General features: G+C 39.5%; 2 protein-coding genes across 3 annotated transcripts; both read left to right on the top strand.

Moving 5' to 3' along the window:
* Positions 1 to 1,252: 1,252 nt before the first annotated feature.
* synpo2la (synaptopodin 2-like a) lies at positions 1,253 to 12,621 on the top strand. 2 transcript variants are annotated; one of them, XM_081351766.1, is made up of 4 exons: positions 1,253 to 1,550; positions 4,894 to 5,045; positions 5,295 to 5,920; positions 7,950 to 12,621. In XM_081351766.1, the coding sequence occupies exons 1-4, from the start codon at positions 1,449 to 1,451 to the stop codon at positions 10,478 to 10,480; spliced, it is 3,411 nt and encodes a 1,136-aa protein (XP_081207892.1). In that variant the 5' UTR covers positions 1,253 to 1,448; the 3' UTR covers positions 10,481 to 12,621. The 2 variants fall into 2 exon arrangements, with proteins under 2 accessions (XP_081207892.1, XP_081207891.1); XM_081351765.1 differs by having other exon boundaries at positions 5,211 to 5,920.
* Positions 12,622 to 14,178: 1,557 nt separating this feature from the next.
* Positions 14,179 to 21,690, top strand: myoz1a (myozenin 1a). The gene is made up of 6 exons (XM_081351575.1): positions 14,179 to 14,421; positions 15,975 to 16,071; positions 17,532 to 17,719; positions 17,915 to 18,179; positions 19,035 to 19,206; positions 20,685 to 21,690. Exons 2-6 carry the CDS (start codon positions 15,984 to 15,986, stop codon positions 20,917 to 20,919), a joined length of 948 nt encoding a protein of 315 aa, XP_081207701.1. The 5' UTR covers positions 14,179 to 14,421; positions 15,975 to 15,983; the 3' UTR covers positions 20,920 to 21,690.

Genomic DNA, 21,690 nt, shown 5'->3' with positions numbered 1-21,690 from the left:
TATTCAGGCAAGTTTCTAAAATGATCTTACTCCCTGAAAGATATCACTTAATACTTTGGGGTCGTAGGAAGAGGGGGCGTGTCTTATTTGTTGGCTAAGTATGGCAGAACTTTTATCTTATTTTAACTTTTTTTTCTATTATTCTGTTCAAATGTGCTATGGCTTCATGTGGTCAAATACAAATAAGAAAGTATAATAAGAAGGGGAAAAAGTGGTGTGTTATTATTTCATCTTTCTTTGTTTGTGGTATGTTGCATTAAACGGCACATTATAGTAACATTTCATGTGCTATTTTTAAAAACCAGAAAGAAACCGTAAAAGATTTACTATTTGAATATATTGCATTTTCATCATCATTACTCCAGTCTTCAGTGTCACATGATCCTTCAGAAATCATTTTAATTTGCTGATTTGCTGCTCAGTTTTTTGATGAAACTTAGATATTCTTTGATGAATAGAAAGGACATTTATTTCTAACTGAAATCTTTTATAACAATGTAAAATTATTTGACACTTTTGATCAATTTAATGCATCCCTGTTAAATAAAAATATTAATTTATTAAAAAAAAAAAAATCTTACTAACCCCAGACTTTTGAACCTTACTGAATTATCATTTGGGAATGTAATTAAATATATTTTATGTCTAAAATGTATAGTGATCAAAGTCTTAATCATGTATGTGGAAATAAATTGCCACCAAGTCTCTTTTAATTTCCCACTGAGGTCAGGTATGTGCGTGCTTGTCTAAAGAAAGATTGATTGGCCAAGTGTCCCAGTTTGGCCTCCAAGAGAACAGGTCTGCTGTCAGTGTGTGTACAGATGCAATGATAAAACAAACTGTTCCATGCCACAGAATTAGAAGGTCCTGATGTTATAATATAACCCCTAGAAAAGAATAACCACACAAACTCAACTGACAGCGGTCTAATTCCTTGACCACCCTTTACAGAAAACAAAGGTTAGATATTTTTCAATGATAGTTTGTATACATAAATAATTTTTCAATTTCAGACTCAAATCAACTTGTTGCTATTCTGAAGTCGGTAAAAAGCTTGTCTGCTTAGCCAGAGGCCAAGGGCTATTTTTATATCAGCGATGTTCGCCCCCCTCCCTTCACGCCAGCTCTGAGTGACAGCACAGCTGTGATGAACTAGTTCCTCCAACACGAGATTCCACTTCATAGGGAGACGGTGGGTATCACTTCTCTTTCCCTCTCTATTTTAACTGACTTTATGGCTGCGCTCCTATCACCAGCATCCAGCTCAGGGTGTGGGAGGGGATCTGTGTGTATTCGTGCGACACACTCAGCTCAGGTGGGCTACTAGAAGGACATAGTTGCAGTAGTAGTTGTCTTCTCTGAGGGGGCCCTTTAATAACATGGACTGCGCGAACTGAGGGCCCCCCAGGCCAACAAACTGAACCATAGACGCAAGCACAGACCGCATCATGGTGGCTGAGGAGGTTATCATCACCCTATCTGGAGGAGCACCATGGGGCTTCCGACTACAGGGAGGAATCGAGCAGCAGAAGCCTCTGCAGGTCGCCAAGGTATGATTGCTGGAAACATCAATATAAAATTTACTTAAAACGGGTGCACTATAAATCACTTTAAGACAGGTAGGCCTGGTTTCACAGATGGGCTTAGACGAAGCCAGGGTAAGTTAAATTAGGACATTTAAGTAGCTTTAATAAACGTGCCGTAAAAAAAAAAAAAACGTTACTGGTGTGCATCTTGCGACAAAACATTGACAGTGACATAAGATATGTCAGTGCCAGTTGCTTTCAGTTAAAACAGCTCAAACATGCATTTTAGTCCGGAATAGGCTGTGAAACGGGGGGTGGACGTTGTGTCTGTCTACAATTATTAAGTTCTAAAGAAACTTAAGATGTTTAAAGCAGCCTTAAGATGTAATGGACACCAGAAGCACAGGCCCCTGCACTCTTGAGTGTGGTGTGGAACTGATCCTTTACCAAAAAAGCAAAATGATTCATAGAGCTGTGAACTTCTGAACTGAACTGCAGACAAACTCCTTAACATTTTGAGTCCTAAATAGAAAGTGCACTAACTGTAAATTTAGTTATAGTAATAATTCAAGGGTATATTTCTAGTAACAAGCCAAGCTTAAAGAATAAATCTTCATATGTAGAATGATAATTAGCTGAAATGACACATTATTTGATATGCAATATGACTGTAGTAGCTCATGAGAAGCTACTGTCAAGTGTTTCTATAGTACATACATGTATTAATCTTGTGATGTTGATTTTTGTAATTACTTAGTAGATAGCAGATTATATATTATAATGTTAGTGAATATTATCATATAAATTAAGGATGTTGAACTTTATACTCTAGCACACTGTTTTAGTTCATGACTGTCATCAGGCTTTCAGGATTCAGGTCATATTTAATAAAATTTGCCCTAATTAAATCTAATTCGGTCCCACGCCACACCATGCTTGTCATCTCTCAAAGAAATTAGTCTACTTTCTTCCAATTCCAGGAGACTTTGTTTTCTTTCTAAAGGATACAATGCCCTGTATATAATGCATTTAGCAAGTAATCATAAAGCAGATATTCTGTTCGATGGTCATGTTGATGTCATATATGTTTGTAATTGTATAGGAAATAAAAATGGCCTTGATTTTGTATTTTAGTTTAATATGAGACCGAATCTGATCATTCAGGCCAGGAGTAACAACAGTGCTAATGGACTATTTTCTGTCTATCTGTATAATAATGTTATCTGTTTATGGTAGTTTTATGCATCCATTAATATTGGCTATCATGAGAAGTATTGTTTTTATTGATAGCTAGATGCTTGTCATCAAAAGGGAATTAGAATAAACTAATGGTATGGATGCAGTTTAGACAGGGCAGTTTCCAGATCCAGTTCACCACTAGGTCCTGAACCTGTACCTCTGCATTTACAACCTGTATCCCAAAAACCACAGGCAACAGGATAAGTATCCGAAATGGAAAACCAGATCACTGACCCATATTCCATATTGCTTTAGTCTGTTTTGTTCAATCAATGGCCAAAGGAGCACACATAGGCCTACTATAAAATGTGACGCCAGTAATAGAAAGCTAACTTTGAAAGCTTTAGATCCCACCGTCCCTTCAGAGCGTCTCCAAAGCCCCGCCTCCTCCAAAACACATGATAGCGCACAGCCAGAGCAGAGTCTGCAAAGCATCACGAGAAACGACGTTAATTTACCTCATGTCTCAAAGCACATAACATCACAATAATTATTAATGTAAACAACTTAAAGAGCTCTGACTTGTACTTCACTTGACTACTAAAGATTCATTTTAGCGTTAGTCTTCCTTAAGCATAAATCCGAGTCGGTCATGAACAGCTCCGAATACAACGTGATGGGTTGCCGTTTCGTGAACACCGCATAAGCTTGTTGTTTTGGTTAAAAAGTAACAGTAAAAGATGGTGCTGTTTGTTTGCGGCACACGACTGTCTGGCTGGATCCGAAATCACACCTTCTATTACTTCTATTATTGCTATCAGGATATGAAGGGCATTTCAACCAGTATCAAAAAGTGTTTATGAAAAACGTTGCCTACCCTAGCTTTAACAGTCAGGTATATTGATTCAGGAGCTTTCACAGTATTAAAGGTTGTATCAGTGATTTCAGGCCCAAATTTTTTTTTTTCACATTCACCTAATCTTTCCTAACGATCCGCTAGCTGCCAAAACCAAAACCAAAACAAAGAGTGTTCAAACCAATCACGGACAGGGGGAGGGTGTTGTGAGGTTTTGTGCTCGTGCACGGCTGCACGCGAAGTCGGAGCTGAAGAAGAAGTTGGCTCAAAACCTCACAACACCCTCCCCCTGTTGGTGATTGGTTGGAACACTTTTTGGTTTTGAGTGGTTGGTGAAACCAATTGTTTTTGTGTGCAGATCTCAGAGCCTAGGCTGCCTACAGAGACGCGTTTTTTTTTGACGGCATGCTTATGGGGCGGGCAGCTAGCGGATCGTTAGGAAAGATTAGGTGAATGTGATAAAAAAAACATTGGGCCTGAAATCACTGATACCACCTTTAAAGAGCAGAGAATGTAAAATGTCATTAACACATCACACTGTTCTTATTTAAAGTATAAATGTAAGTATTTATAGACTAATTATTGCAGCTTCAGTAATACGTGCAAACTGTCACTGTGAACAAATCCACTGAAATCAGAGCCTATCGTCCTGTGCTGAGTAAGATGACAGACAGGACAGGAGTTGGAGCAATGGCATTGAAGGTCCAATTGAGAAACAAACCTAACACACTAGCACATAGGGAGTGTCTGTTTACTGTTTATACAAGCCTACTGTGTCGTTTTCATTCTGATTTAGACATCATTCATACTGTAAATATTAAGATAAAATGATCTGAAAAAAAAAAAAAAAACAGTATTATGAACAATGTTGCTCTTTTTGCTGGCTCATCTCACTTAGTAGCAGAAACATTTATTGATTGTTTAAAAACTATATTTTTTATTCCGAAATATAATTTGTATTGCGTTTATGGGTGACATAATGGCTCAGTGTGTAGCACTGTTGCCTCACATCAAGATGGTCCTTGGTTCAAGTCCCGGCTGTGTCAGGAAGCCTTTCGATATGGAGTTTGCATGTTTTCCCAATGTTGATGTGTACGCTTTGGTCCCCCTTACAATTCAAACACATGCAGGATAGGTGAATTGGAGACACTAATTATGAACTTTGTAAATGCATATGACCAAATTCATGTCACTCGTTATGATTCCTTGCAGGTCTACTTTTTAAAGATGGTAAGAATTTGATAGGTTATATGTTATATTCTATGTTAAATATCCAAGGCCATTTCAAAAATCGACCTATTCAAACATTATCAACTTGCATTTATCCTGTAGGTGCGTAAGCGAAGTAAAGCATGTCGGGCCGGACTACGTGAGGGAGATGAGCTGGTGTCCATCAATGAGAATTCCTGTGGGAGTCTGTCGCACGCCCAGGTCATGAACCTGATCGACTGCATGCCAGGAATGCTTCACATCCGAGTTAGGAGGTAAACCATATTTTACTTTGCCAATGCTTATGTGTTTGTTTATCTCAAATGGGAGCTGAAAATAAATGATTGTATTGACTGTATTTAGACCTCCAAGCCAGGGATGCTGTGAGATATTGTTTCTGACCACCCCTGTGCTATTTTACCCCTTCACATGTCTATCAGGGCACCGGCTGGCTTCCAGTCGGTGGTTCTTGTTGCTCGAGCTCCTTCTCCCCGCATTGATAAAGAGTACCGTGCTGCCCTTAGGGCCATTTCACCATCCAGCTCCCGACCTCACCAGTCCAGTGTGCGGCAGATACACCGTGAACCCCCGATGTCCCCGACTGGACGCAGTGGACTGACCTCCCCGCCGGGCAGTGAAGCCTACTACGGAGAAACGGACAGCGATGCAGACGTGGCTGCTCATGAGAGGCAACGCAAACCAAAACGACGCAGTCCCAGCAATTCACCTGGCAAGGCTGCTCGAGCCTCACCAGAGGGAGCAGAGACTTCAGAAATGAGTGGGTATGACAGTGCCTCGGATGCCCAAATGTACAATCTTATGGGGCCTAATAAGAGAGAAGACGCATTGCCTGGTGTAGCCCGCAGAGAAGTGATTTACCAGCCCCCTCCCCATGGAGCCTGGTCCTCACAGACCTCAACGGAGACCTCATCCATGAGTGCGGATGACCAAAACCCACGAGAAGCGCTAATGGAAGAAGACAGTGGGTTTCAGGAGCCCTCAAACCTTCCCCCTCTGGTTTCTCCAGAGAGAGCCAAAGAAGCTCTTATGCTGAGCTCTCGTAGTCAGTTGGTTCCCATGGTTGGTCCAGTTGACAATCCAGTGGATGAGGAACTCACATTAACATACATGGATAAAGCCAAACAAGCAAGTGAGTATATTGAGATTATTGCTCTTGTGATTGGCTTACTGTCATGAACACCTGCTTTGTAAATATGTGACCACAAAACCAGTCACATGGGTCATTTTTTTGAAATTGAGATTTATACATCATCTGAAAACTGAATACATAAGATTTCCATTGATGTATGGTTTGTTAGGATAGGACAATATTTGTCTGAGATACAACCATTTGAAAATCTGGAATTTGAGGGTGCAAAAAAATCTGAAAATTGAGAAAATCGCCTTTAAAGTTGTCCATTTATGTCCGCGATTGTGCTGCATTCACTCACAAAAATAAATGTTTTATATATTTACTGTAGGAAATTTACAAAATACCTTAATGTAACATGGTCTTTACTTAATATCTTAATGATTTTTGGCATAAAAGAAAAATCAATCATTTTGACCCATGCAATGTATTGTTGCCTATTGCCACAAATATACCCGTGCTACTTGTGACTGGTTTTGTGATCCAGGGTCACATATATTCTTAAAGTCACTGTTTGTGGTTGCCTGCATGTAAACCCTTGAAGAGGGTTGATCATACTGAGTAGCCCCCACCAGTGTCTATATTTGTCTTGAGGCTCGCAGGACTGATAACCTGAGCACTGGTTTGCATGAGCTGGCAGAAGCATCTCCAGCTGCTAGCTCATATCAGGTGACAGTGCACCTCACAGGCCTCATTCTCTTCACCTATATTCTCAGCTGAAATACTGGACAGGATTGTTAGTATTCTCAGTATTGTTCTCAGACATGAACAGCCAGCATCTGGCTGGAATGGAATTTAGAGTCACTTCAATGTCATCAGTATAAGTCACAAATAAGCATACTTCAGAAGACAGGTTAGTGTCCATAAAATGAGATGCGCACCATTAGTTACACAGGTTTTACATTCCAGTTCCTGGACACTAGTAATGCAGTGTCCATGCACTGGTATGACACTGATGGAATGTGGAATGTGTGTTTGTTGATCCCAGATCAGGTGGTAAACAACACATTGGCATCTGTGTTTATGTTGAGATTACTTGCTGTGGAATCTAATGTGCTATTAATAGAACATTAATGTTAAATATGTATGAAAAATATGTACGATGATAACCATTCATTAATTTAGTGCAAACGTTAGATTCAACAGTTATTAGATCCAACGAAACGGCTACAACTCATGATTTACATTAATTCTAGCTCAATTAATTCCCTCTTATGATAACAGTTAGGTTTAGGGATTAAGTTAGAGGTGAGACTTAATGGTTAGTTTTAGGTTCTGGTCATGTGCCATAGTACCATTTTTATAAAGTGCACAAGCATATTCAGAGCTACGGCTATTTGAAGCACTGACATTTCAAGCAACAGCATAAATAAACAGTCATAAATCTAAAGATAACTCTAATCTGTACCCTAAACATTCTCATGCTCTTCTCAGGGACCACAATTAAGCTCTGGTAAATAATGCTTGTCCTCACTGTAGACAAATCAATTTGGCACCATGCTCTTTTTTTCTAATTGCTATAGATTAATATAACGAGTGGCCCTGATGCTACACTCTCAGAAAAAAAGGTACAAAAGCTGTCACTGGGACAGTACCCTTCAAAAAGGTTCTAAAATGTACCATTTAGGTACTAATATGTACACTTTTGGTACCAATATGTACCTTTGAGGGACTAATATGCACTCTTTAGGTACAAAAGTGTACCTTTTGAAAAGGTACTGCCACAGTGACAGCTTTTGTACCTTTTTTTCTGAGTGTAAATGCTTTGATTTAAAACACATTTTTACTGAAAACTGTTAAAAGAACAGTTAAAAGATCTTTAACTATCCTAACTAAAGTTTAGCAAGTGTATGGACATTGATGGACACTGATTTTGCACAATAATACAGGCCTAATGAGACTGATTTTATTCAACAATATATCTGACTGAATAAAGTGAATGGTGTAAAGCCATAAAAATGTATTTATAATTGTAATAACAACATAACAATAACATTTTGTCTGAAATCTTTCATCTCATGTTATGCAGAATTGAACCGTGGAGAGACGGTCATGGACAAACAGGTGAAAGAAGCTCGGTCCAAGTGCCGCACCATCGCCTCACTACTGACGGATGCACCAAACCCTCATTCAAAGGGTGTTTTGATGTTTAAAAAGCGCCGGCAACGCTCCAAGAAATACACACTAACCAGCTTTGGAAGTGTTGATGAGGACATGAGGCAAGACTCTCAAGAAGAGGATGGCTTGTTTCCTGGCAGCGAATCAGAATTTGATGAGGAAGGTTTCTCTGCCGCACCGGACCCCACATGGGACAGCGACTATCTTGAGATGCTAGAGAAAAGATCTGCTTCCAGAGGTCAGGAAGGAGAGGGTGGTGCTCTCAGTCCTGGTTTGAGTGATACTTCTGGGAAGGGGGCACAGTTGTTTGAGCAGCAGAGGAGAAGGGCTGAGGAACATGCAAAGAAAATGGAAGCTGCTCAAGAACAGTTACAAAGCCAAATGCTGGGCGTTGTCCTGAAAGAGACGCAATCACTTCCCCAACTACAGACACTGCAACCTCAACCACAACCAGACTTATTGACAAAGCCCAATGTCCAGCCACCATCAGTTGCTCCAAAACCTGCCAGACCTTCAAAAACACTACATCACGAGGTTCCACCAGCAGAAACACAAAACATGACACAGATGAGCACACCTAAGGCCGTTTCTTCTGTCCCTGTTATGGTTAGCAGGGATACTTTAAGCACAGTGGTGCCAGCCCCCTCTGTGTTGCCACAAACTAATCCCTCAGTACCTTCTGCTGAAACTGTGATGCTTCCACCACCAACTCCTCTACCAGAACTACCTGCCAGCTCTGTGTTAAATAGAACTGCCCGTCCATTTGCCCCAGGCTGCGTTATCAATCGGGCAGCCACCGCTCCTGTCGTGTTTCGCCCTGCAGTTAGTAAAAAGACACCCAGACCTGTTTCGGTGTCTGTGGTGGTACCATCATTTTCAGCAGCATCAGAAGAGCATGACATGGGTGTCACCCCTGTCTCCTTTGTAAGCCAAGTCACAATGAATCAAATGAATGAATATGTCCCTTCTGAAATGATACCTACACAGCCCTTTATGCCTGGAAAGTCTGTTCCTCCATCTACTTCTGTATCCATGGAATCATATTCTCAACCTGCTCTTCACTGCTCCTCAGTGGAAAACATCCAGGTTGCATCAGTGCCACCTCCCATAGTTCAAACCAAAGAACCTACCTTTCTTATAAATGACAAAAAAGCTGTTCCTCCTGCAATCCCTGTTGACAACATCGTGACAACTTCTGAGACCCCTACAAGCCCTGTTACTTCGCTGTCACCAAAAGTTAATCATGAAAAAACCTCTTCCTCTGGTGGCCGCACTGGTATTCTGCGAGAGTCCCAACGGCGTAGTGCATACAAGCCAATGTTTAAGATGCCTGACAGCAAGAAGAACTCACCAAACCCTGAACTATTGTCTATGGTGCAGAACCTAGACGAAAGACCCAGGTGTGTATATTCTGAACCTGAAGATATTACCCACAACATTGATGACAATAGGACAAGGGTCCCACCGCCTGTGGCTCCTAAGCCACGGGTCATCCCAGAAATGTCACAGATCCCTCAAGCAGAGGGGAAAGGTGCAGAGCTGTTTGCTCGTAGACAGAGTCGCATGGGTTTGTTTGTTGTAGACTCTCCACATCTGCAGCCTGCACCTGTACAACCCCAACAATCCCAATCAGTCATAGACTTGATCCAACCACTGGAACCCTTGCCAACCCCATCCCAGTGGAAGTACTCCCCTAATGTTCGTGCCCCTCCACCAATAGGTTACAACCCCTTGCTGTCTCCTTCCTGTCCTGTTGGGGTGCAGCGTGGAGGTGCCAAGGTGTCTGAGGGAAGTTTCAAAGGAGGTAAGGGTACTTATGGTGTCCCAAAAGAGGGTATCAAGGTCTTGGACTTCATGAGGCGGCAGCCTTACCAACTGAACTCTGCAATGTTCAGTTCTGGTGGCGGCATTGGCACACAGTCTTCAATCCCCTCCTACCAGAGGCAACAGAAGGAGGGCCACACTCTGACACCACCCAAGCAGATCCCAGTAAAGGCAGCACGTGTGTATGAAATCAAACGTTTCTCCACTCCCACCCCAATGTCAGCACCAACTCTCAACCCCACAGTGATTGTGCCACGCTCACAGACCACGCTTGGCGAACACTTCTCTCGTTCTGACCTGACGTCCCCTCCACCTGAACCTGTGACCGAATCAACTTCAGCACCTTTACGGGCCCCAGGCCTCCCAGAGCTCCCCAGACTTTCAGCTGTACCCATCCCTCACCCCATGCCGTACTCTCCCCCAGCCCCCATGTCAAGTATGTCAAGCCTAAGCTACTCTGGGCTCCAAGCTGCCAAACAGTTTAAGAGTGCCCCTGAGTTAAGTGCCCTACCACCAATCCTACCAAAGTCTCATATTCAAGTTCCCAAACCTCACTTTATTGCAACAAGAGGGGGTATCCAGCCCCGCGTCTGGAGACCTGGAACCCTACCTCACTGACAGTATTAATTTATATGCGAAAGAAGCTAAACCATCTGCTTCTGTTCCAGACTCAAAATTCCTACTGTGATCAGTGTGATAAAAGTATGATCAATGTGTTAATATCTGTTTAATATAACTTGAAGAAACAAAGAAATTATATTCTTCATTTCATATGAAAATATACTGTGGAGTATATTCATTATTTTTCAAAACTTAACTGAAAAATCAATCATTTCTGCAAAATGTTCATCAATATTTTATAAACCTCCCATGTTAAATATTTTGAAATCAAAATTGAACCTACATGCATGCATTTCTCAATGCATGTTCCTGGTCTTAATGTAAACAATGTATCTACGTTATGCTAAGAAAAACATTGTTTGGTTTTGTAAACTTCAATCGAAGTGTAACTTGCTCTTCTCTGAAATGACTGTGTTGACGTCTTTCAGGCTGTGCGAGCAAAATTGGATATTAACCAATAGCCAAATAGCTACTCAGGCATTGTTCAGGCCTCAACAACTCACATTTGGTCTGGCTCCCTAGTGGTGTGTAATGCCCATTATTCTCAATTATTATAAAGCTATTGACAGTCATGTGTCAGAGTACTTATTTATCAGTGACTGCTAGACAACAGGGTTTTGCAGTGCAAGATTCCCAATTCTATAGGGATGAAGAAAACTACATTCTGACACGGTGCCTAGAAAAACATTTCACATGGATTTGACTGAGGTATTTTGAGATATTTTCTTTCAAAATTTCTTCAAGACGTGTGTGAGTTTTGACTTTTGGCACCTTTTACATACAAAAGTGTCATCGCTTTGCAAAGCTTTGATCTACTTGACATTTTTAAGAATAGAAAAAATCCCTGAGAAAATGAGACAAGCCGAGGCTTTGTTTTGCTGTATGCTCTTAGGTCAATCAGAAATGATATCTCTCCTGGCAGAGCCTGAACTGAACAGGTGCATGAGGGTCACAGCCTATTTGTAGGAGCAAAGTAAACAGGGAAACCAGGCTGTTTTTTTTAAAATGTGCTCTGGCTGGATGTGTAGTCTTACCTATATTTTAAAGGATTGAGATTAATGAAAATCTTTTTAATTCATTCATTTAGAAACGTATTCAAGTGGTCAAATTAGTAAGTGTTGGAAAGATACAGTGTTGGAAAGAGTCCTAGAGACAGACATAGGCTATTTGACAGGCGTAAAAAGTGCAAACCTAGCACTGTCCAGGATTACTAGAAGGTTTATTAGCCAACTGGCTTTACTAGAATTAGTCAGAATACTCAAAGCAACATGACATTTGAATGGCATTTGTGGCAGTGAGGCTGATAATTGTGGTTGTCTTTGAAAGTGTTCCTCAAAAATATTGCAACGTCTTTAGAGAAAAAAAATCTGAGGCCTTGTAACATTAAGGGAACAATGAATTGAGGTTAAAAGAAAGGAAATCAGTTTAAATAAATATGTGTTAGATATACAGAGACTCAGAGAGGATGAATAAATAATGATTGCAGTACTGGCAGGAGAGAAAATTTCATTTTTAAACTCTCCTTTTTAAAAAAATTATGCTACATTTAGAAATTGAGTTAGATGTTAACAGAAACAGAGTAGAAATGGTGTTTAAAACCTGGTGTTCAATTCTCTTAATTGTGGCTGTTGTACAAATCATTTGATTAATGTGTCTGTCTTTGTAAACACTTTGTGGTTAAAGGGATAGTTCACCCAAAAATCATAATTTACTTACCCTCAAGTTGTTCCTAACCTGTATGAATTCCTTTCATCCGTTAAAGATAGAGGATATTTTGATGAATATGGGTAACCAAGCGGTTGATGGACCCCATTGAATTTCCATAGCATGAAAAAAAAAAAAAAAAAAATGGAAGACAATGGTGCCAACTGTTTGGTTATACCACCAACATTCTTAAAAATATCTTCTTTTGTGTTCAGCAGAAGAAATAAATTCATACATTTTGAAACAACTTGAGGGTGAGTAAATGATGACAAACTTTTCATTTTTGGGTGACAAAACCCTTTAATGTCTCTGGTGATTTTGTTTTTGCAATGCTTATAATGAGCTCAGCTGAACTTTAGGACATATGTGATTCTAACTGAAAGTGACATGTACTTCTAATACAATCAATAGTTTGAATAAAACCTGAAATTTCACACGGTGTCTCTGTCTCATGGTAAGCGTCAAACCACTGCATGTAATTCAGACATGATCCTAATGCCACACTTGTATACTCTCAAGCATAATGGTGTGTGATTTATTAAAAAAGCCATTATGAAAAAGACCAAACTCGTTTAATATTTGGCATGTTTTAATAGTTGATTAATTTCTTTGAAGAAAAAAAAAAGATCAATATCAATGTGTCCCAGACTAAAACCACATGGTTCGTGCAATGAAGGTTACTATTCACCACATGGTGGCGCTTATGTCTCACACTTTAAAATTTAAATCAGGTTATGTAATGAAACATGAGAGTGAGCATTTCAGAGTTGTCTTATTTTTCAAACAAACAAACAAACAAAAACAAAAAAACACCTGCTGTTATCTTTATAATTTTAAATCACAATAACTGACATTTATATAGTGCCAAATCTATAATCAACACTCTTTCTTCTAAAACTTAGTAGCGGTGAAGTGTGGTATTGCACACTGTTGGTGAGACGACTACAGCTGAACCTGGCACCATTCTCATGCATATGCTCTCCTCCTATATTTAGGACTGATAATGTTCAGGCACTTTTTATGGCTGCTCCAAGCTTTCCCTATTTAGATTCCATTTTTGAGTAGATCCTTCCTGAATTGACAAAGATAGCGAGAATCTGACGAGTTCTCGGGTTCATGCAGTGCAAATGATGTGGGTGAGAAAGTGATATAACAAGCATTGTCTCTGAGACAGGTGGGAAATGTCACCTGAAATGATTCTTACCGACTGGCAGAGACATTGTGGAGTAAAGAAAGAAAATTATATTATTTATAGTAATTTTACTGGTCTGAATAATTGTATTATTTTTTATATATTTTTGCATTTCAATTAATAGTAAAATTCCATCAAATTGAATTGAATAATCCTTACATATTTTAATAATTGATTAAGGATTGTTATTTTATTCAATTAAAATATGTAAGGATTATTCAATTCAATTTGACATAATTTTACTATTAATTGAAATGCTAAATCTAAAAAAAGGCTTAACATTTTTGTACAGTATATATACTGTGAGTGTGTGTGTGTGAGAGAGAGAGAGAGAGAGAGAGAGAGAGAGAGAGAGAAAGAGAGAGAGAGTGTGTGTGTATACACCCACATACACACACACACACACACACACACACACACCTTGAAGGTTCTATTTTAACCCAGGCCGTTATGTCAAATTAGTGAGATGCAAATTTGTGAATTTCACCACTAATTGTCTCATTCACTCTACAACTATTTAGAACCATGTTATATTGGACCAAAGTTCGTTGACCCCTCTGAGTGCTTAAATCATTATCATAAAAATAAATTTAGCACGGTTAGGGGGCCCGCTGCTGGATTTAAAAAGTGCTAATCCTCTCACAAGTGGAAGGTGACTAACCAAAGAAGAAAAAGTGCAAATCTACCACAGCACTTTTGCCTCTTGAAGCTATTTGATAACTATGTGCAATCACCCGGTCTCTCTCCTTCTCTCTATATTTAGCCAATGAAGCATCTGCAAGACAGATATTAGTCTCTTGATATTCCCATCAGCAAAGTGCTGTGCAGACCAATTGGGCCCCCTTACCCCTCACTCCCCCTTCTTACCCGGACTCTCCCTCCCCCCATGAAGATCTGCCATCCAAATCCCGAGTGGATTTTGCACGCCTTGGGTTCTTGGTCCAGCCACACAGGTCAAAGGTACCAAACTTCTTAGCCACAAGCCTTTTCCTATTTTCACTGTACCTTTGAGACCACGTCTTGTAAGCAGTCTAAAGCCTTGGTAAGTGGATTATGTGATTTTTTTTCGGTCACTTAACTAACCGCACACACCGTTCAACTAACAGCTGCATGACGGCGATGAAAACACGACCAGCAATAACTCCTTTTGCTGGTGTGATACCCACTCAGAGTTTGCAAGCACTGACAGCGTTTTCTCATTGTAAATTTGCATTGATTGGAATAATCCAGCTTGAATGCTCCATTTTCCCTGTGCCTTTTTGTTGCCAGAAAGTGGGAATGTGCTGAACACTCCCACCCAACCTGGCTGACGATTTTATATGGAATGCAAAGCATACTGTCCAGCTAGGGAACTTAAGCCTAGTGGACCCCAGCTCGTGATTATTTTACAGGGTGGGTCAGTGCGCCCCCCTCGTCTCACCACACATCAATTCGTGGTGTCGATTCAGTTTGAGGGAGATTTCCAATTTCTACAATGCGAGAAGTCATGGTGTAGGTGTGTTTATGTGTGTGTGTTTGTTACAAATTCAGAGTATCTAACAAAATAAATAAATAAATCCAATGCCACGACTCGTCACTAAAATAGGTCTCGCTTCAAAAATAGCCATACTGTATTGAGTTACACTCAAGTCCATGCAGTGTTTGCCATTAACAGAGCCTTGAAAAAATAACAGATACACTATGTGTAAGCCGATGAAATGAAAATTAAAAATAGGCCCAAACTGCACTTTACTAATGGACATCCAGGCTCAGACTTTGAAAGTAGAACATTAGGTTAAACTTTATTAATTATAACTTTATTTTATATGGCATGAAAATAACGGAACATAACAATTGAAATAAAGAGCTAAATTTGGACATTCTTTAGTGTTTGATTCAGATCTGTATGAACTACGTACAGATATCATATAATACATACAGTAAATTTATCATACTGATTTCTGAAATTTGGATGCAATGCTTTTAAGTGAGACAAACCAATTAATAGCACAAAATTCATGTATTAATCAGTTACTTCATATTTGTATTGTTGATGCTCCACTAAAAATGCTGTCACCTCCTGGAGGAGGACGTCATTACGGAATTAGATTTTGTTAGGAATTGTATAAGGACTAACAGAATGGAAAGTGAAATTGAGAAAACACTTGATCAGTTAACAATTATTGAAAAGGAAACAATGAAGAAGCACCTGTGGTATTTATCAATACATTGAAAGTTTTAGTAAGTAGGAACATAATGATCCAACCACATAAACCATAAATTATGTATTTTCTGTTATGAATAGAGAGTTTGCTTTTCTGTAAATCTCATATCAATTGTGTCTGGAAACAGTGTCTGAAAATACCACCCCAAACAAACCAAACACTACAAGCATCTACAGATATCTACTTGTCCTTACAATATGAGGAATGTGAGGTCATTGATATTGATGTGTCTGTTCTTCCCCATCATTCCTCAGGGACTAACCGTGTCATCTGCAGTTTGCTTACAACACAAAAACAATACCTGTTCATCAATCAATAACTACTGCAAATAGACAAGACAAGGATGCGTTTTAGTATGTGGTCAAATCCACTCTGATCTCTGTTTTCCCAGTCTGGAATCATGCCTCTGTCAGGAACACCAGCCCCACCCAACAAGAGGAAAAAGCTTTCCAAGATCATCACTGACCTGTCACACATAACCCAAGACGGTGAGACACCCACAATTTGAGCTTTATCATTGATTGATGGGGTCTAGGACTAAATAACTGTTGTTGTTTTTTCTTCCCATCTTTTGTGCTTCATATAATTAAAGAGTGTGTTTGTTTAGCCTTCCTGACAGGTGTGAAGGTGTCTTCTTTGAAAGATGTCATTAAAGAGATTAGATTATGACCACACCATTATGCAGACAGTGCACAACCTGCTCAATCGTCTGCGTAGACAGCCTGTCTTATGAGGTGTCACTCTGAAACTGTTTATTGGGAACATCATCTTAATTTCAGGGCCTGTCACTAAGGTTTCATGCGTCTGGATTTAATATGTTTTAATGAGTATGTTTTAATGAGGAGTAATATGTCAGCGACAACATGTATCTTGTAGATTTCATAGCTGAAATGTCAGCTGTGTTTCTGATTATTACCGGAGCACCTCTTCCTCCCCCTCATCATTATAATCATGGGACACATACTCCACTGAAAGAACATTACATAAGAGTCTCCAGCGGAAATGAAATGAAATCGACATGTTCTTTTTCACGCTTTGAACGTGAGTGAAAAATGATTGTTGAGAAAGAATGGAAAATTTAGCCAAAGAAGTGTGTGAAGACTGTCGAGAGACTCTTGTGATCCTGTTTGTTTTTTCCTTAGGCAACATTATTTTGATGTGAGGAAACACTTATTCCTTGTTAAAGCTATGAGGGATGTTAGATCTAATGCAGAAAAAGACTTGATAAATTTCAAACAAATGTATTGTTTATATTAACAGTCATGAACATTTCCAAGGAACTGTGGGTGATTTCCCAGCACAAACAGTGGGTGGTGGGATGACTAATGTTTACTTAGTTCTTTTTATGATTACAATGCAGAAAAATTGATATATCTGTATAAATATGACGACACTTGATATTAGAGAATCCAGGACCTTCTTTTCAAGCATAGTCTCATCATAATAATATCATGCACAGTTAAAATACAAGTTTACCAATAGATAAAATTGATTACGCTGCCAGGCATGTGCACAGATAGACAGAGTGTGTGTGTATGTCAAATCAATTAATCACGATTCATCGCATCTAACATAAGCTTTTGTTTACATAATATATGTGTGAATATATATAGGCCTATAAAATATATATATATATATATGTCTCTGTGTGTGTATACTACTGTATATATACGCACACATATATTTATATATACTGTATATATGCGTGTATATATTATACACACGTTCGATTTGACAGCACTATTATATATATTTTTCCTGAAAATAATTGCACACCTTAGAACGTTCATCAACCAGTCAGATTCAAGCATTCATACACTCTCTAAGGTTCTATATATAACCTTTTCTTCTATTAGAGTGTATTTTATAAAAGACTTTGACCAGACTTTTTTCATTACATGATTTATAAACATAAAATATTTAGCAAATAACGCCTTTTTTTTAATAGAGTATGAATCGGAGCCTGAGGCCTCGGAGTTTGACTTGGGGAAGAAAATCAGGGTACCCAAGGACGTCATGCTGGAGGAGCTATCCCTTCTGAAGAACAAAGGCTCCAAGATGTTCAAGATGAGGCAGATTCGTGTGGAGAAGTTCATCTATGAGAACAACCCCGACCTCTTCAGCAGTGAGTCCATGGTAAGGCGGAGAGCTCTGAACATCTGTGTATATTATTCCTAATTTATGCCTGTCATTATTCCTAAATAACAGATCTTCTGTATGTCAACGTTCTACATTCATCTCTGATTCTTCATTCTTGTCATGTTCTTATTTCTTATTTAAATTGCTGATTTGGATATTCTTCCACTAATTACCATGTTACTCTGTGTAAAGGATAACCTCCAGAAGTTCGTGCCCAGCCTGGGGGGCCAGATGATGATGGATGTTGGTGGCCGCCTGGTCGGTAGACAGATGGCTGGTCAGGCTGGTGGGACCGGCCAAGCCCCAGTGCCTCCTCCCAAACCCGGAAGCTATAGCAAGGGAGCAGGGGGTGGGCTGCTAGCAGGTGGGCTCGCTGGAGGAGCGGGAGGTGCCGGAGTGGCAGGAGGAGCAGGAGGAGCAGGAGGGAAGGATGGTGTGTCAGGAGATGCCTCACAGAGTGAGTAGGAACCCAGATGGAGACCTTTATACACTAGCCTGTTCACCCACACAAGAAACTGCCATGGAGACTCACAATGAAACTTGTGTTAAACAGAATTATTCTCGTTAATTAAAACAACAATTATAAAAATAAAAAAAATAAAAATCTTAATTGAAATTAAGCTGAAATAAAATAAAATAAATATTAGATGAGAAACTTAAACTAAAAGAAAATTACAGATCTTGCCTTGGAACTAACTAAAATAAGTTGAAAGTTGAAGCTCTAAAATAAATTACTAACTTGAAATGAAAACTGAAATAGTATATAAATGATACTAAAATAACACTGTTGTTAAAGACACAGTTCACCCAAAAATGAAAATTCTGTCATTAATTACTCACCCGCATGCTTTTACAAACCTGTTTGACTTCTTCTGTGGAACAGAAAAAAAAGTTGACTATGTAAAGGTTTCATTTGTTTTTTGTCTATAGATTGGAAGTCAGTGGGGTCCAGTGTTATTTTGGACTCCATTGACTTTCACTGAATGGACAAATCCAGTCATAGGATTGGAACGACACGAAAGGAGTAAATGATGGAAGAGAGAATTGAATTGGGCAAACTATCCTTTTAACCAGGGGCGTAGTTTGTGGGGGGGTTGGGGGGGAGATAACCCCCTCAATATCTAAATCTATGCATTACAACCCCCCCGATATTTATACCATGATCACATGAAAAATATGCAGACCCAAACTTCAACCCCCCCAATGTTCAAACCAAATCTACACCCTTGCTTTTAACTAATGGAACACTTTTACTTATGTGACTTGATCGATCACTTCACTTTCAATCAGTTTATGGTTTATTTCTATATAGGTGAGGAAAGTGCTCTGGACAAGGCTAAAAAGAGGGATGCATATGGGAGGACATACATTTCGCCTTGGGAACGGGCTATGAAGGGCAATGAAGACCTTCTAGCCACAATGAAGGCTGAAATGCCAGGACCCTATTCTTATAAGGAGCTGAGCAAATATAAGAGCTTTAACAGGTGCCGATGCATTTCTTCACTTCCTGTGCATTCTGCAATTGTACTTTTCAGTCATATGGTCTCTTTTTTTGCCTTTAAAGGAGAACTCCGGTCAATTTTAACATTGAGCTAATTTTTTTTGTAAATTTGGAGTGCTGTCAATACAGAGAACAACGACAAAATTCGGTGTTGCCTACACCGTGTTATCCTCTTTTTAAAATTTACACCCTGTTGACTTCAATGGGGCAAGTTTTAAACCTGCTTTTAGCCTCTTAAAGGTGCATTGCGCAAGTCTCTGAGTTTTTGCAGAACTATGCCCCCTCTGGCGACAAGCGAAACTGCAATATAGGCAATTTAATAGGCCCAGTCTCAAATTCCGACCCGAATCCCTCTTATTTATTTTACTGTACAGGATTATAGAGGCAATCGCAGTGATCAGAGAAGGGCTAATTCAGCCCATCAGGCAATTGTTCAAGCATGTATGGGTTAGAAAAACGGGTATTTTTAACATGAAATGTTGCGCAATGCACCTTTAACATCCTTGATGTGTCATTACAAGTGCCCAGCCATTGTGAGTGATTCCTTTAGAGTTAACACAGTGAATCTGACTGCAGTAGATGTGAAAGATATGAATAAAAATGATGTTAATTCAGTCAGCGCACATACCTGTGTTTACTTCCTGTTTTCGGTCGAAGTCCACAGTAGTCGATTGTCGAGTTCACACGCATAGGTTATCACGCGCATGAACTCGACAATCGACTACTGTGGACTTCGACCGAAAACAGGAAGAAAATACAGGTATGTGAGCTGGCTGAATTAACATCATTTTTATTCATATCTTTCACATCTACTGCAGTCAGATTCACTGTGTTAAAGTCCACATGAAATCAAAATTAACCATATTTACTTTGTTTGCCTAAATTGATCGTTTTGTGGTGAACAATTCATCCATGCAAGTCAATCCACACAAAAAAATGTTTTGGCTTCGTAATCTTTAATCAAAATCTGAAAATGCCCCTCCCCTCTGCATTGGAGGACCTTCTCTGATGACGTAGGTTTGAGGAATTGGTTTGGGCAACGCTTAACCACTCCCCTCAAACCGTTAGTCTGTTATGAGCAGAGATGGAGAGGAGGAGCGCTAGAGTAAAACCCTGCCCTCTGTTCAATATTCCGTTTCACTGGGAAATACGTCACAACACTGGAGAAAAGTCGTTTGCAACTTCCGGTTCACGCGGACTTTAACTCTAAAGGAATCACTCACAATGGCTGGGCACTTGTAATGACACATCAAGGATGTTAAGAGTCTAAAAGCTGGTTTAAAACTTGCCCCATTGAAGTCAACAGGGTGTAAATTTTAAAAAGAGGATAACACGGTGTAGGCAACACCGAATTTTGTCGTTGTTCTCTGTATTGACAGCACTCCACATTTACAAAAAAATGAGCTCAATGTTAAAATTGACCGGAGTTCTCCTTTAATTACTATCTCTCAATCTGTCTAGGAGTGCTATGCCCTATGGAGGCTTTGAGAAGGCCTCTCAGCTGATGACCTTCCAGCTGCCAGACATCGAGGTGGCTGTTGAGGAGCCTGAAACAGCAGTGGTGTACCAGCATGATATCGGCTCACGACCCTCCTTTAACCGCACACCCATTGGTTGGGGGGGTAACGCTGAACCAGGCACCATTCACATGGAGTTGGATACTATTCCATTTGATGGGGAGACTGACGACCTGTGAACCTACGACCCTAAACAAACCTAATTTATGCCTGTCCTTATTTCCCTGCACTGTAATAACCAAAAACACACCTATGCACACATAGTCACAATGCAACAAACTGTAGATCCATCAGGAAGACGTTTAAAATGTGAATGGCAAACGTCTCTACTTGTACTTTTAACTTTGATTCTAAATCTGCATCTGAATGTGAGCTTTAAGCAAAGAAATATGTATGTATTTTTGGAGGAATTGAATGCAGGGATTATATCAATTTAAATGAAGGTGTCAGGTGGAGAATGTTTTGATTCGCTTGATCTTTTGTCTGCATGTTGCACTTTAGAAGTGAACAAATGAGAATAACGTGCCTTGGGCAACAATGTCCACTATCAGTGATGAACTGCTTGGCACACACTGCTGTTTTACCTGTAATTTAGATAAAGGTAAACAGTTTTGACTGCATAATCTGGAACCACCCTTTAAATTACATATCATCACACTTTACCATTCATTATAATGTAATTAACATGAGTAAGTACTGATTATAGTCATGAAAATCATGTACTTATGATTATAATTAAGCTGGGGAACACCTTACACAGTATTGTTGTTCTTGCTAAATTACTATTATAACAAGTAATATGAAATGTTAGCACATTATGCACATCAATGTACTAATTAAATCCAAACATTAATGCAAATACTTAACAAGGGGTGATAAAATAAAATAACTCCAAACTGCTGTATTCACACTACTACATGCCCATTCTTTAATAAATGATTAATTGCTTA

This window comes from Scardinius erythrophthalmus, assembly GCF_964197995.2.
Source record: "Scardinius erythrophthalmus genome assembly, chromosome: 21".
Lineage (NCBI taxonomy): Eukaryota > Metazoa > Chordata > Actinopteri > Cypriniformes > Leuciscidae > Scardinius > Scardinius erythrophthalmus.
This window is presented reverse-complemented; position numbering and strand designations above follow the sequence as displayed.

What these genes read in the sequence shown, in the direction of transcription:
- synpo2la (XM_081351765.1), top strand. Translation starts at nt 1,449, where the DNA reads ATGGTGGCTGAGGAGGTTATCATCACCCTATCTGGAGGAGCACCATGG. An exon ending in AGCCTCTGCAGGTCGCCAAG is followed by an intron (nt 1,551 to 4,893) that starts GTATGATTGCTG and finishes TTTATCCTGTAG; the next exon opens with GTGCGTAAGCGAAGTAAAGC. An exon ending in GGATAAAGCCAAACAAGCAA is followed by an intron (nt 5,921 to 7,949) that starts GTGAGTATATTG and finishes CATGTTATGCAG; the next exon opens with AATTGAACCGTGGAGAGACG.
- myoz1a (XM_081351575.1), top strand. Translation starts at nt 15,984, where the DNA reads ATGCCTCTGTCAGGAACACCAGCCCCACCCAACAAGAGGAAAAAGCTT. An exon ending in GTCAGGAGATGCCTCACAGA is followed by an intron (nt 18,180 to 19,034) that starts GTGAGTAGGAAC and finishes ATTTCTATATAG; the next exon opens with GTGAGGAAAGTGCTCTGGAC. An exon ending in AAATATAAGAGCTTTAACAG is followed by an intron (nt 19,207 to 20,684) that starts GTGCCGATGCAT and finishes CAATCTGTCTAG; the next exon opens with GAGTGCTATGCCCTATGGAG.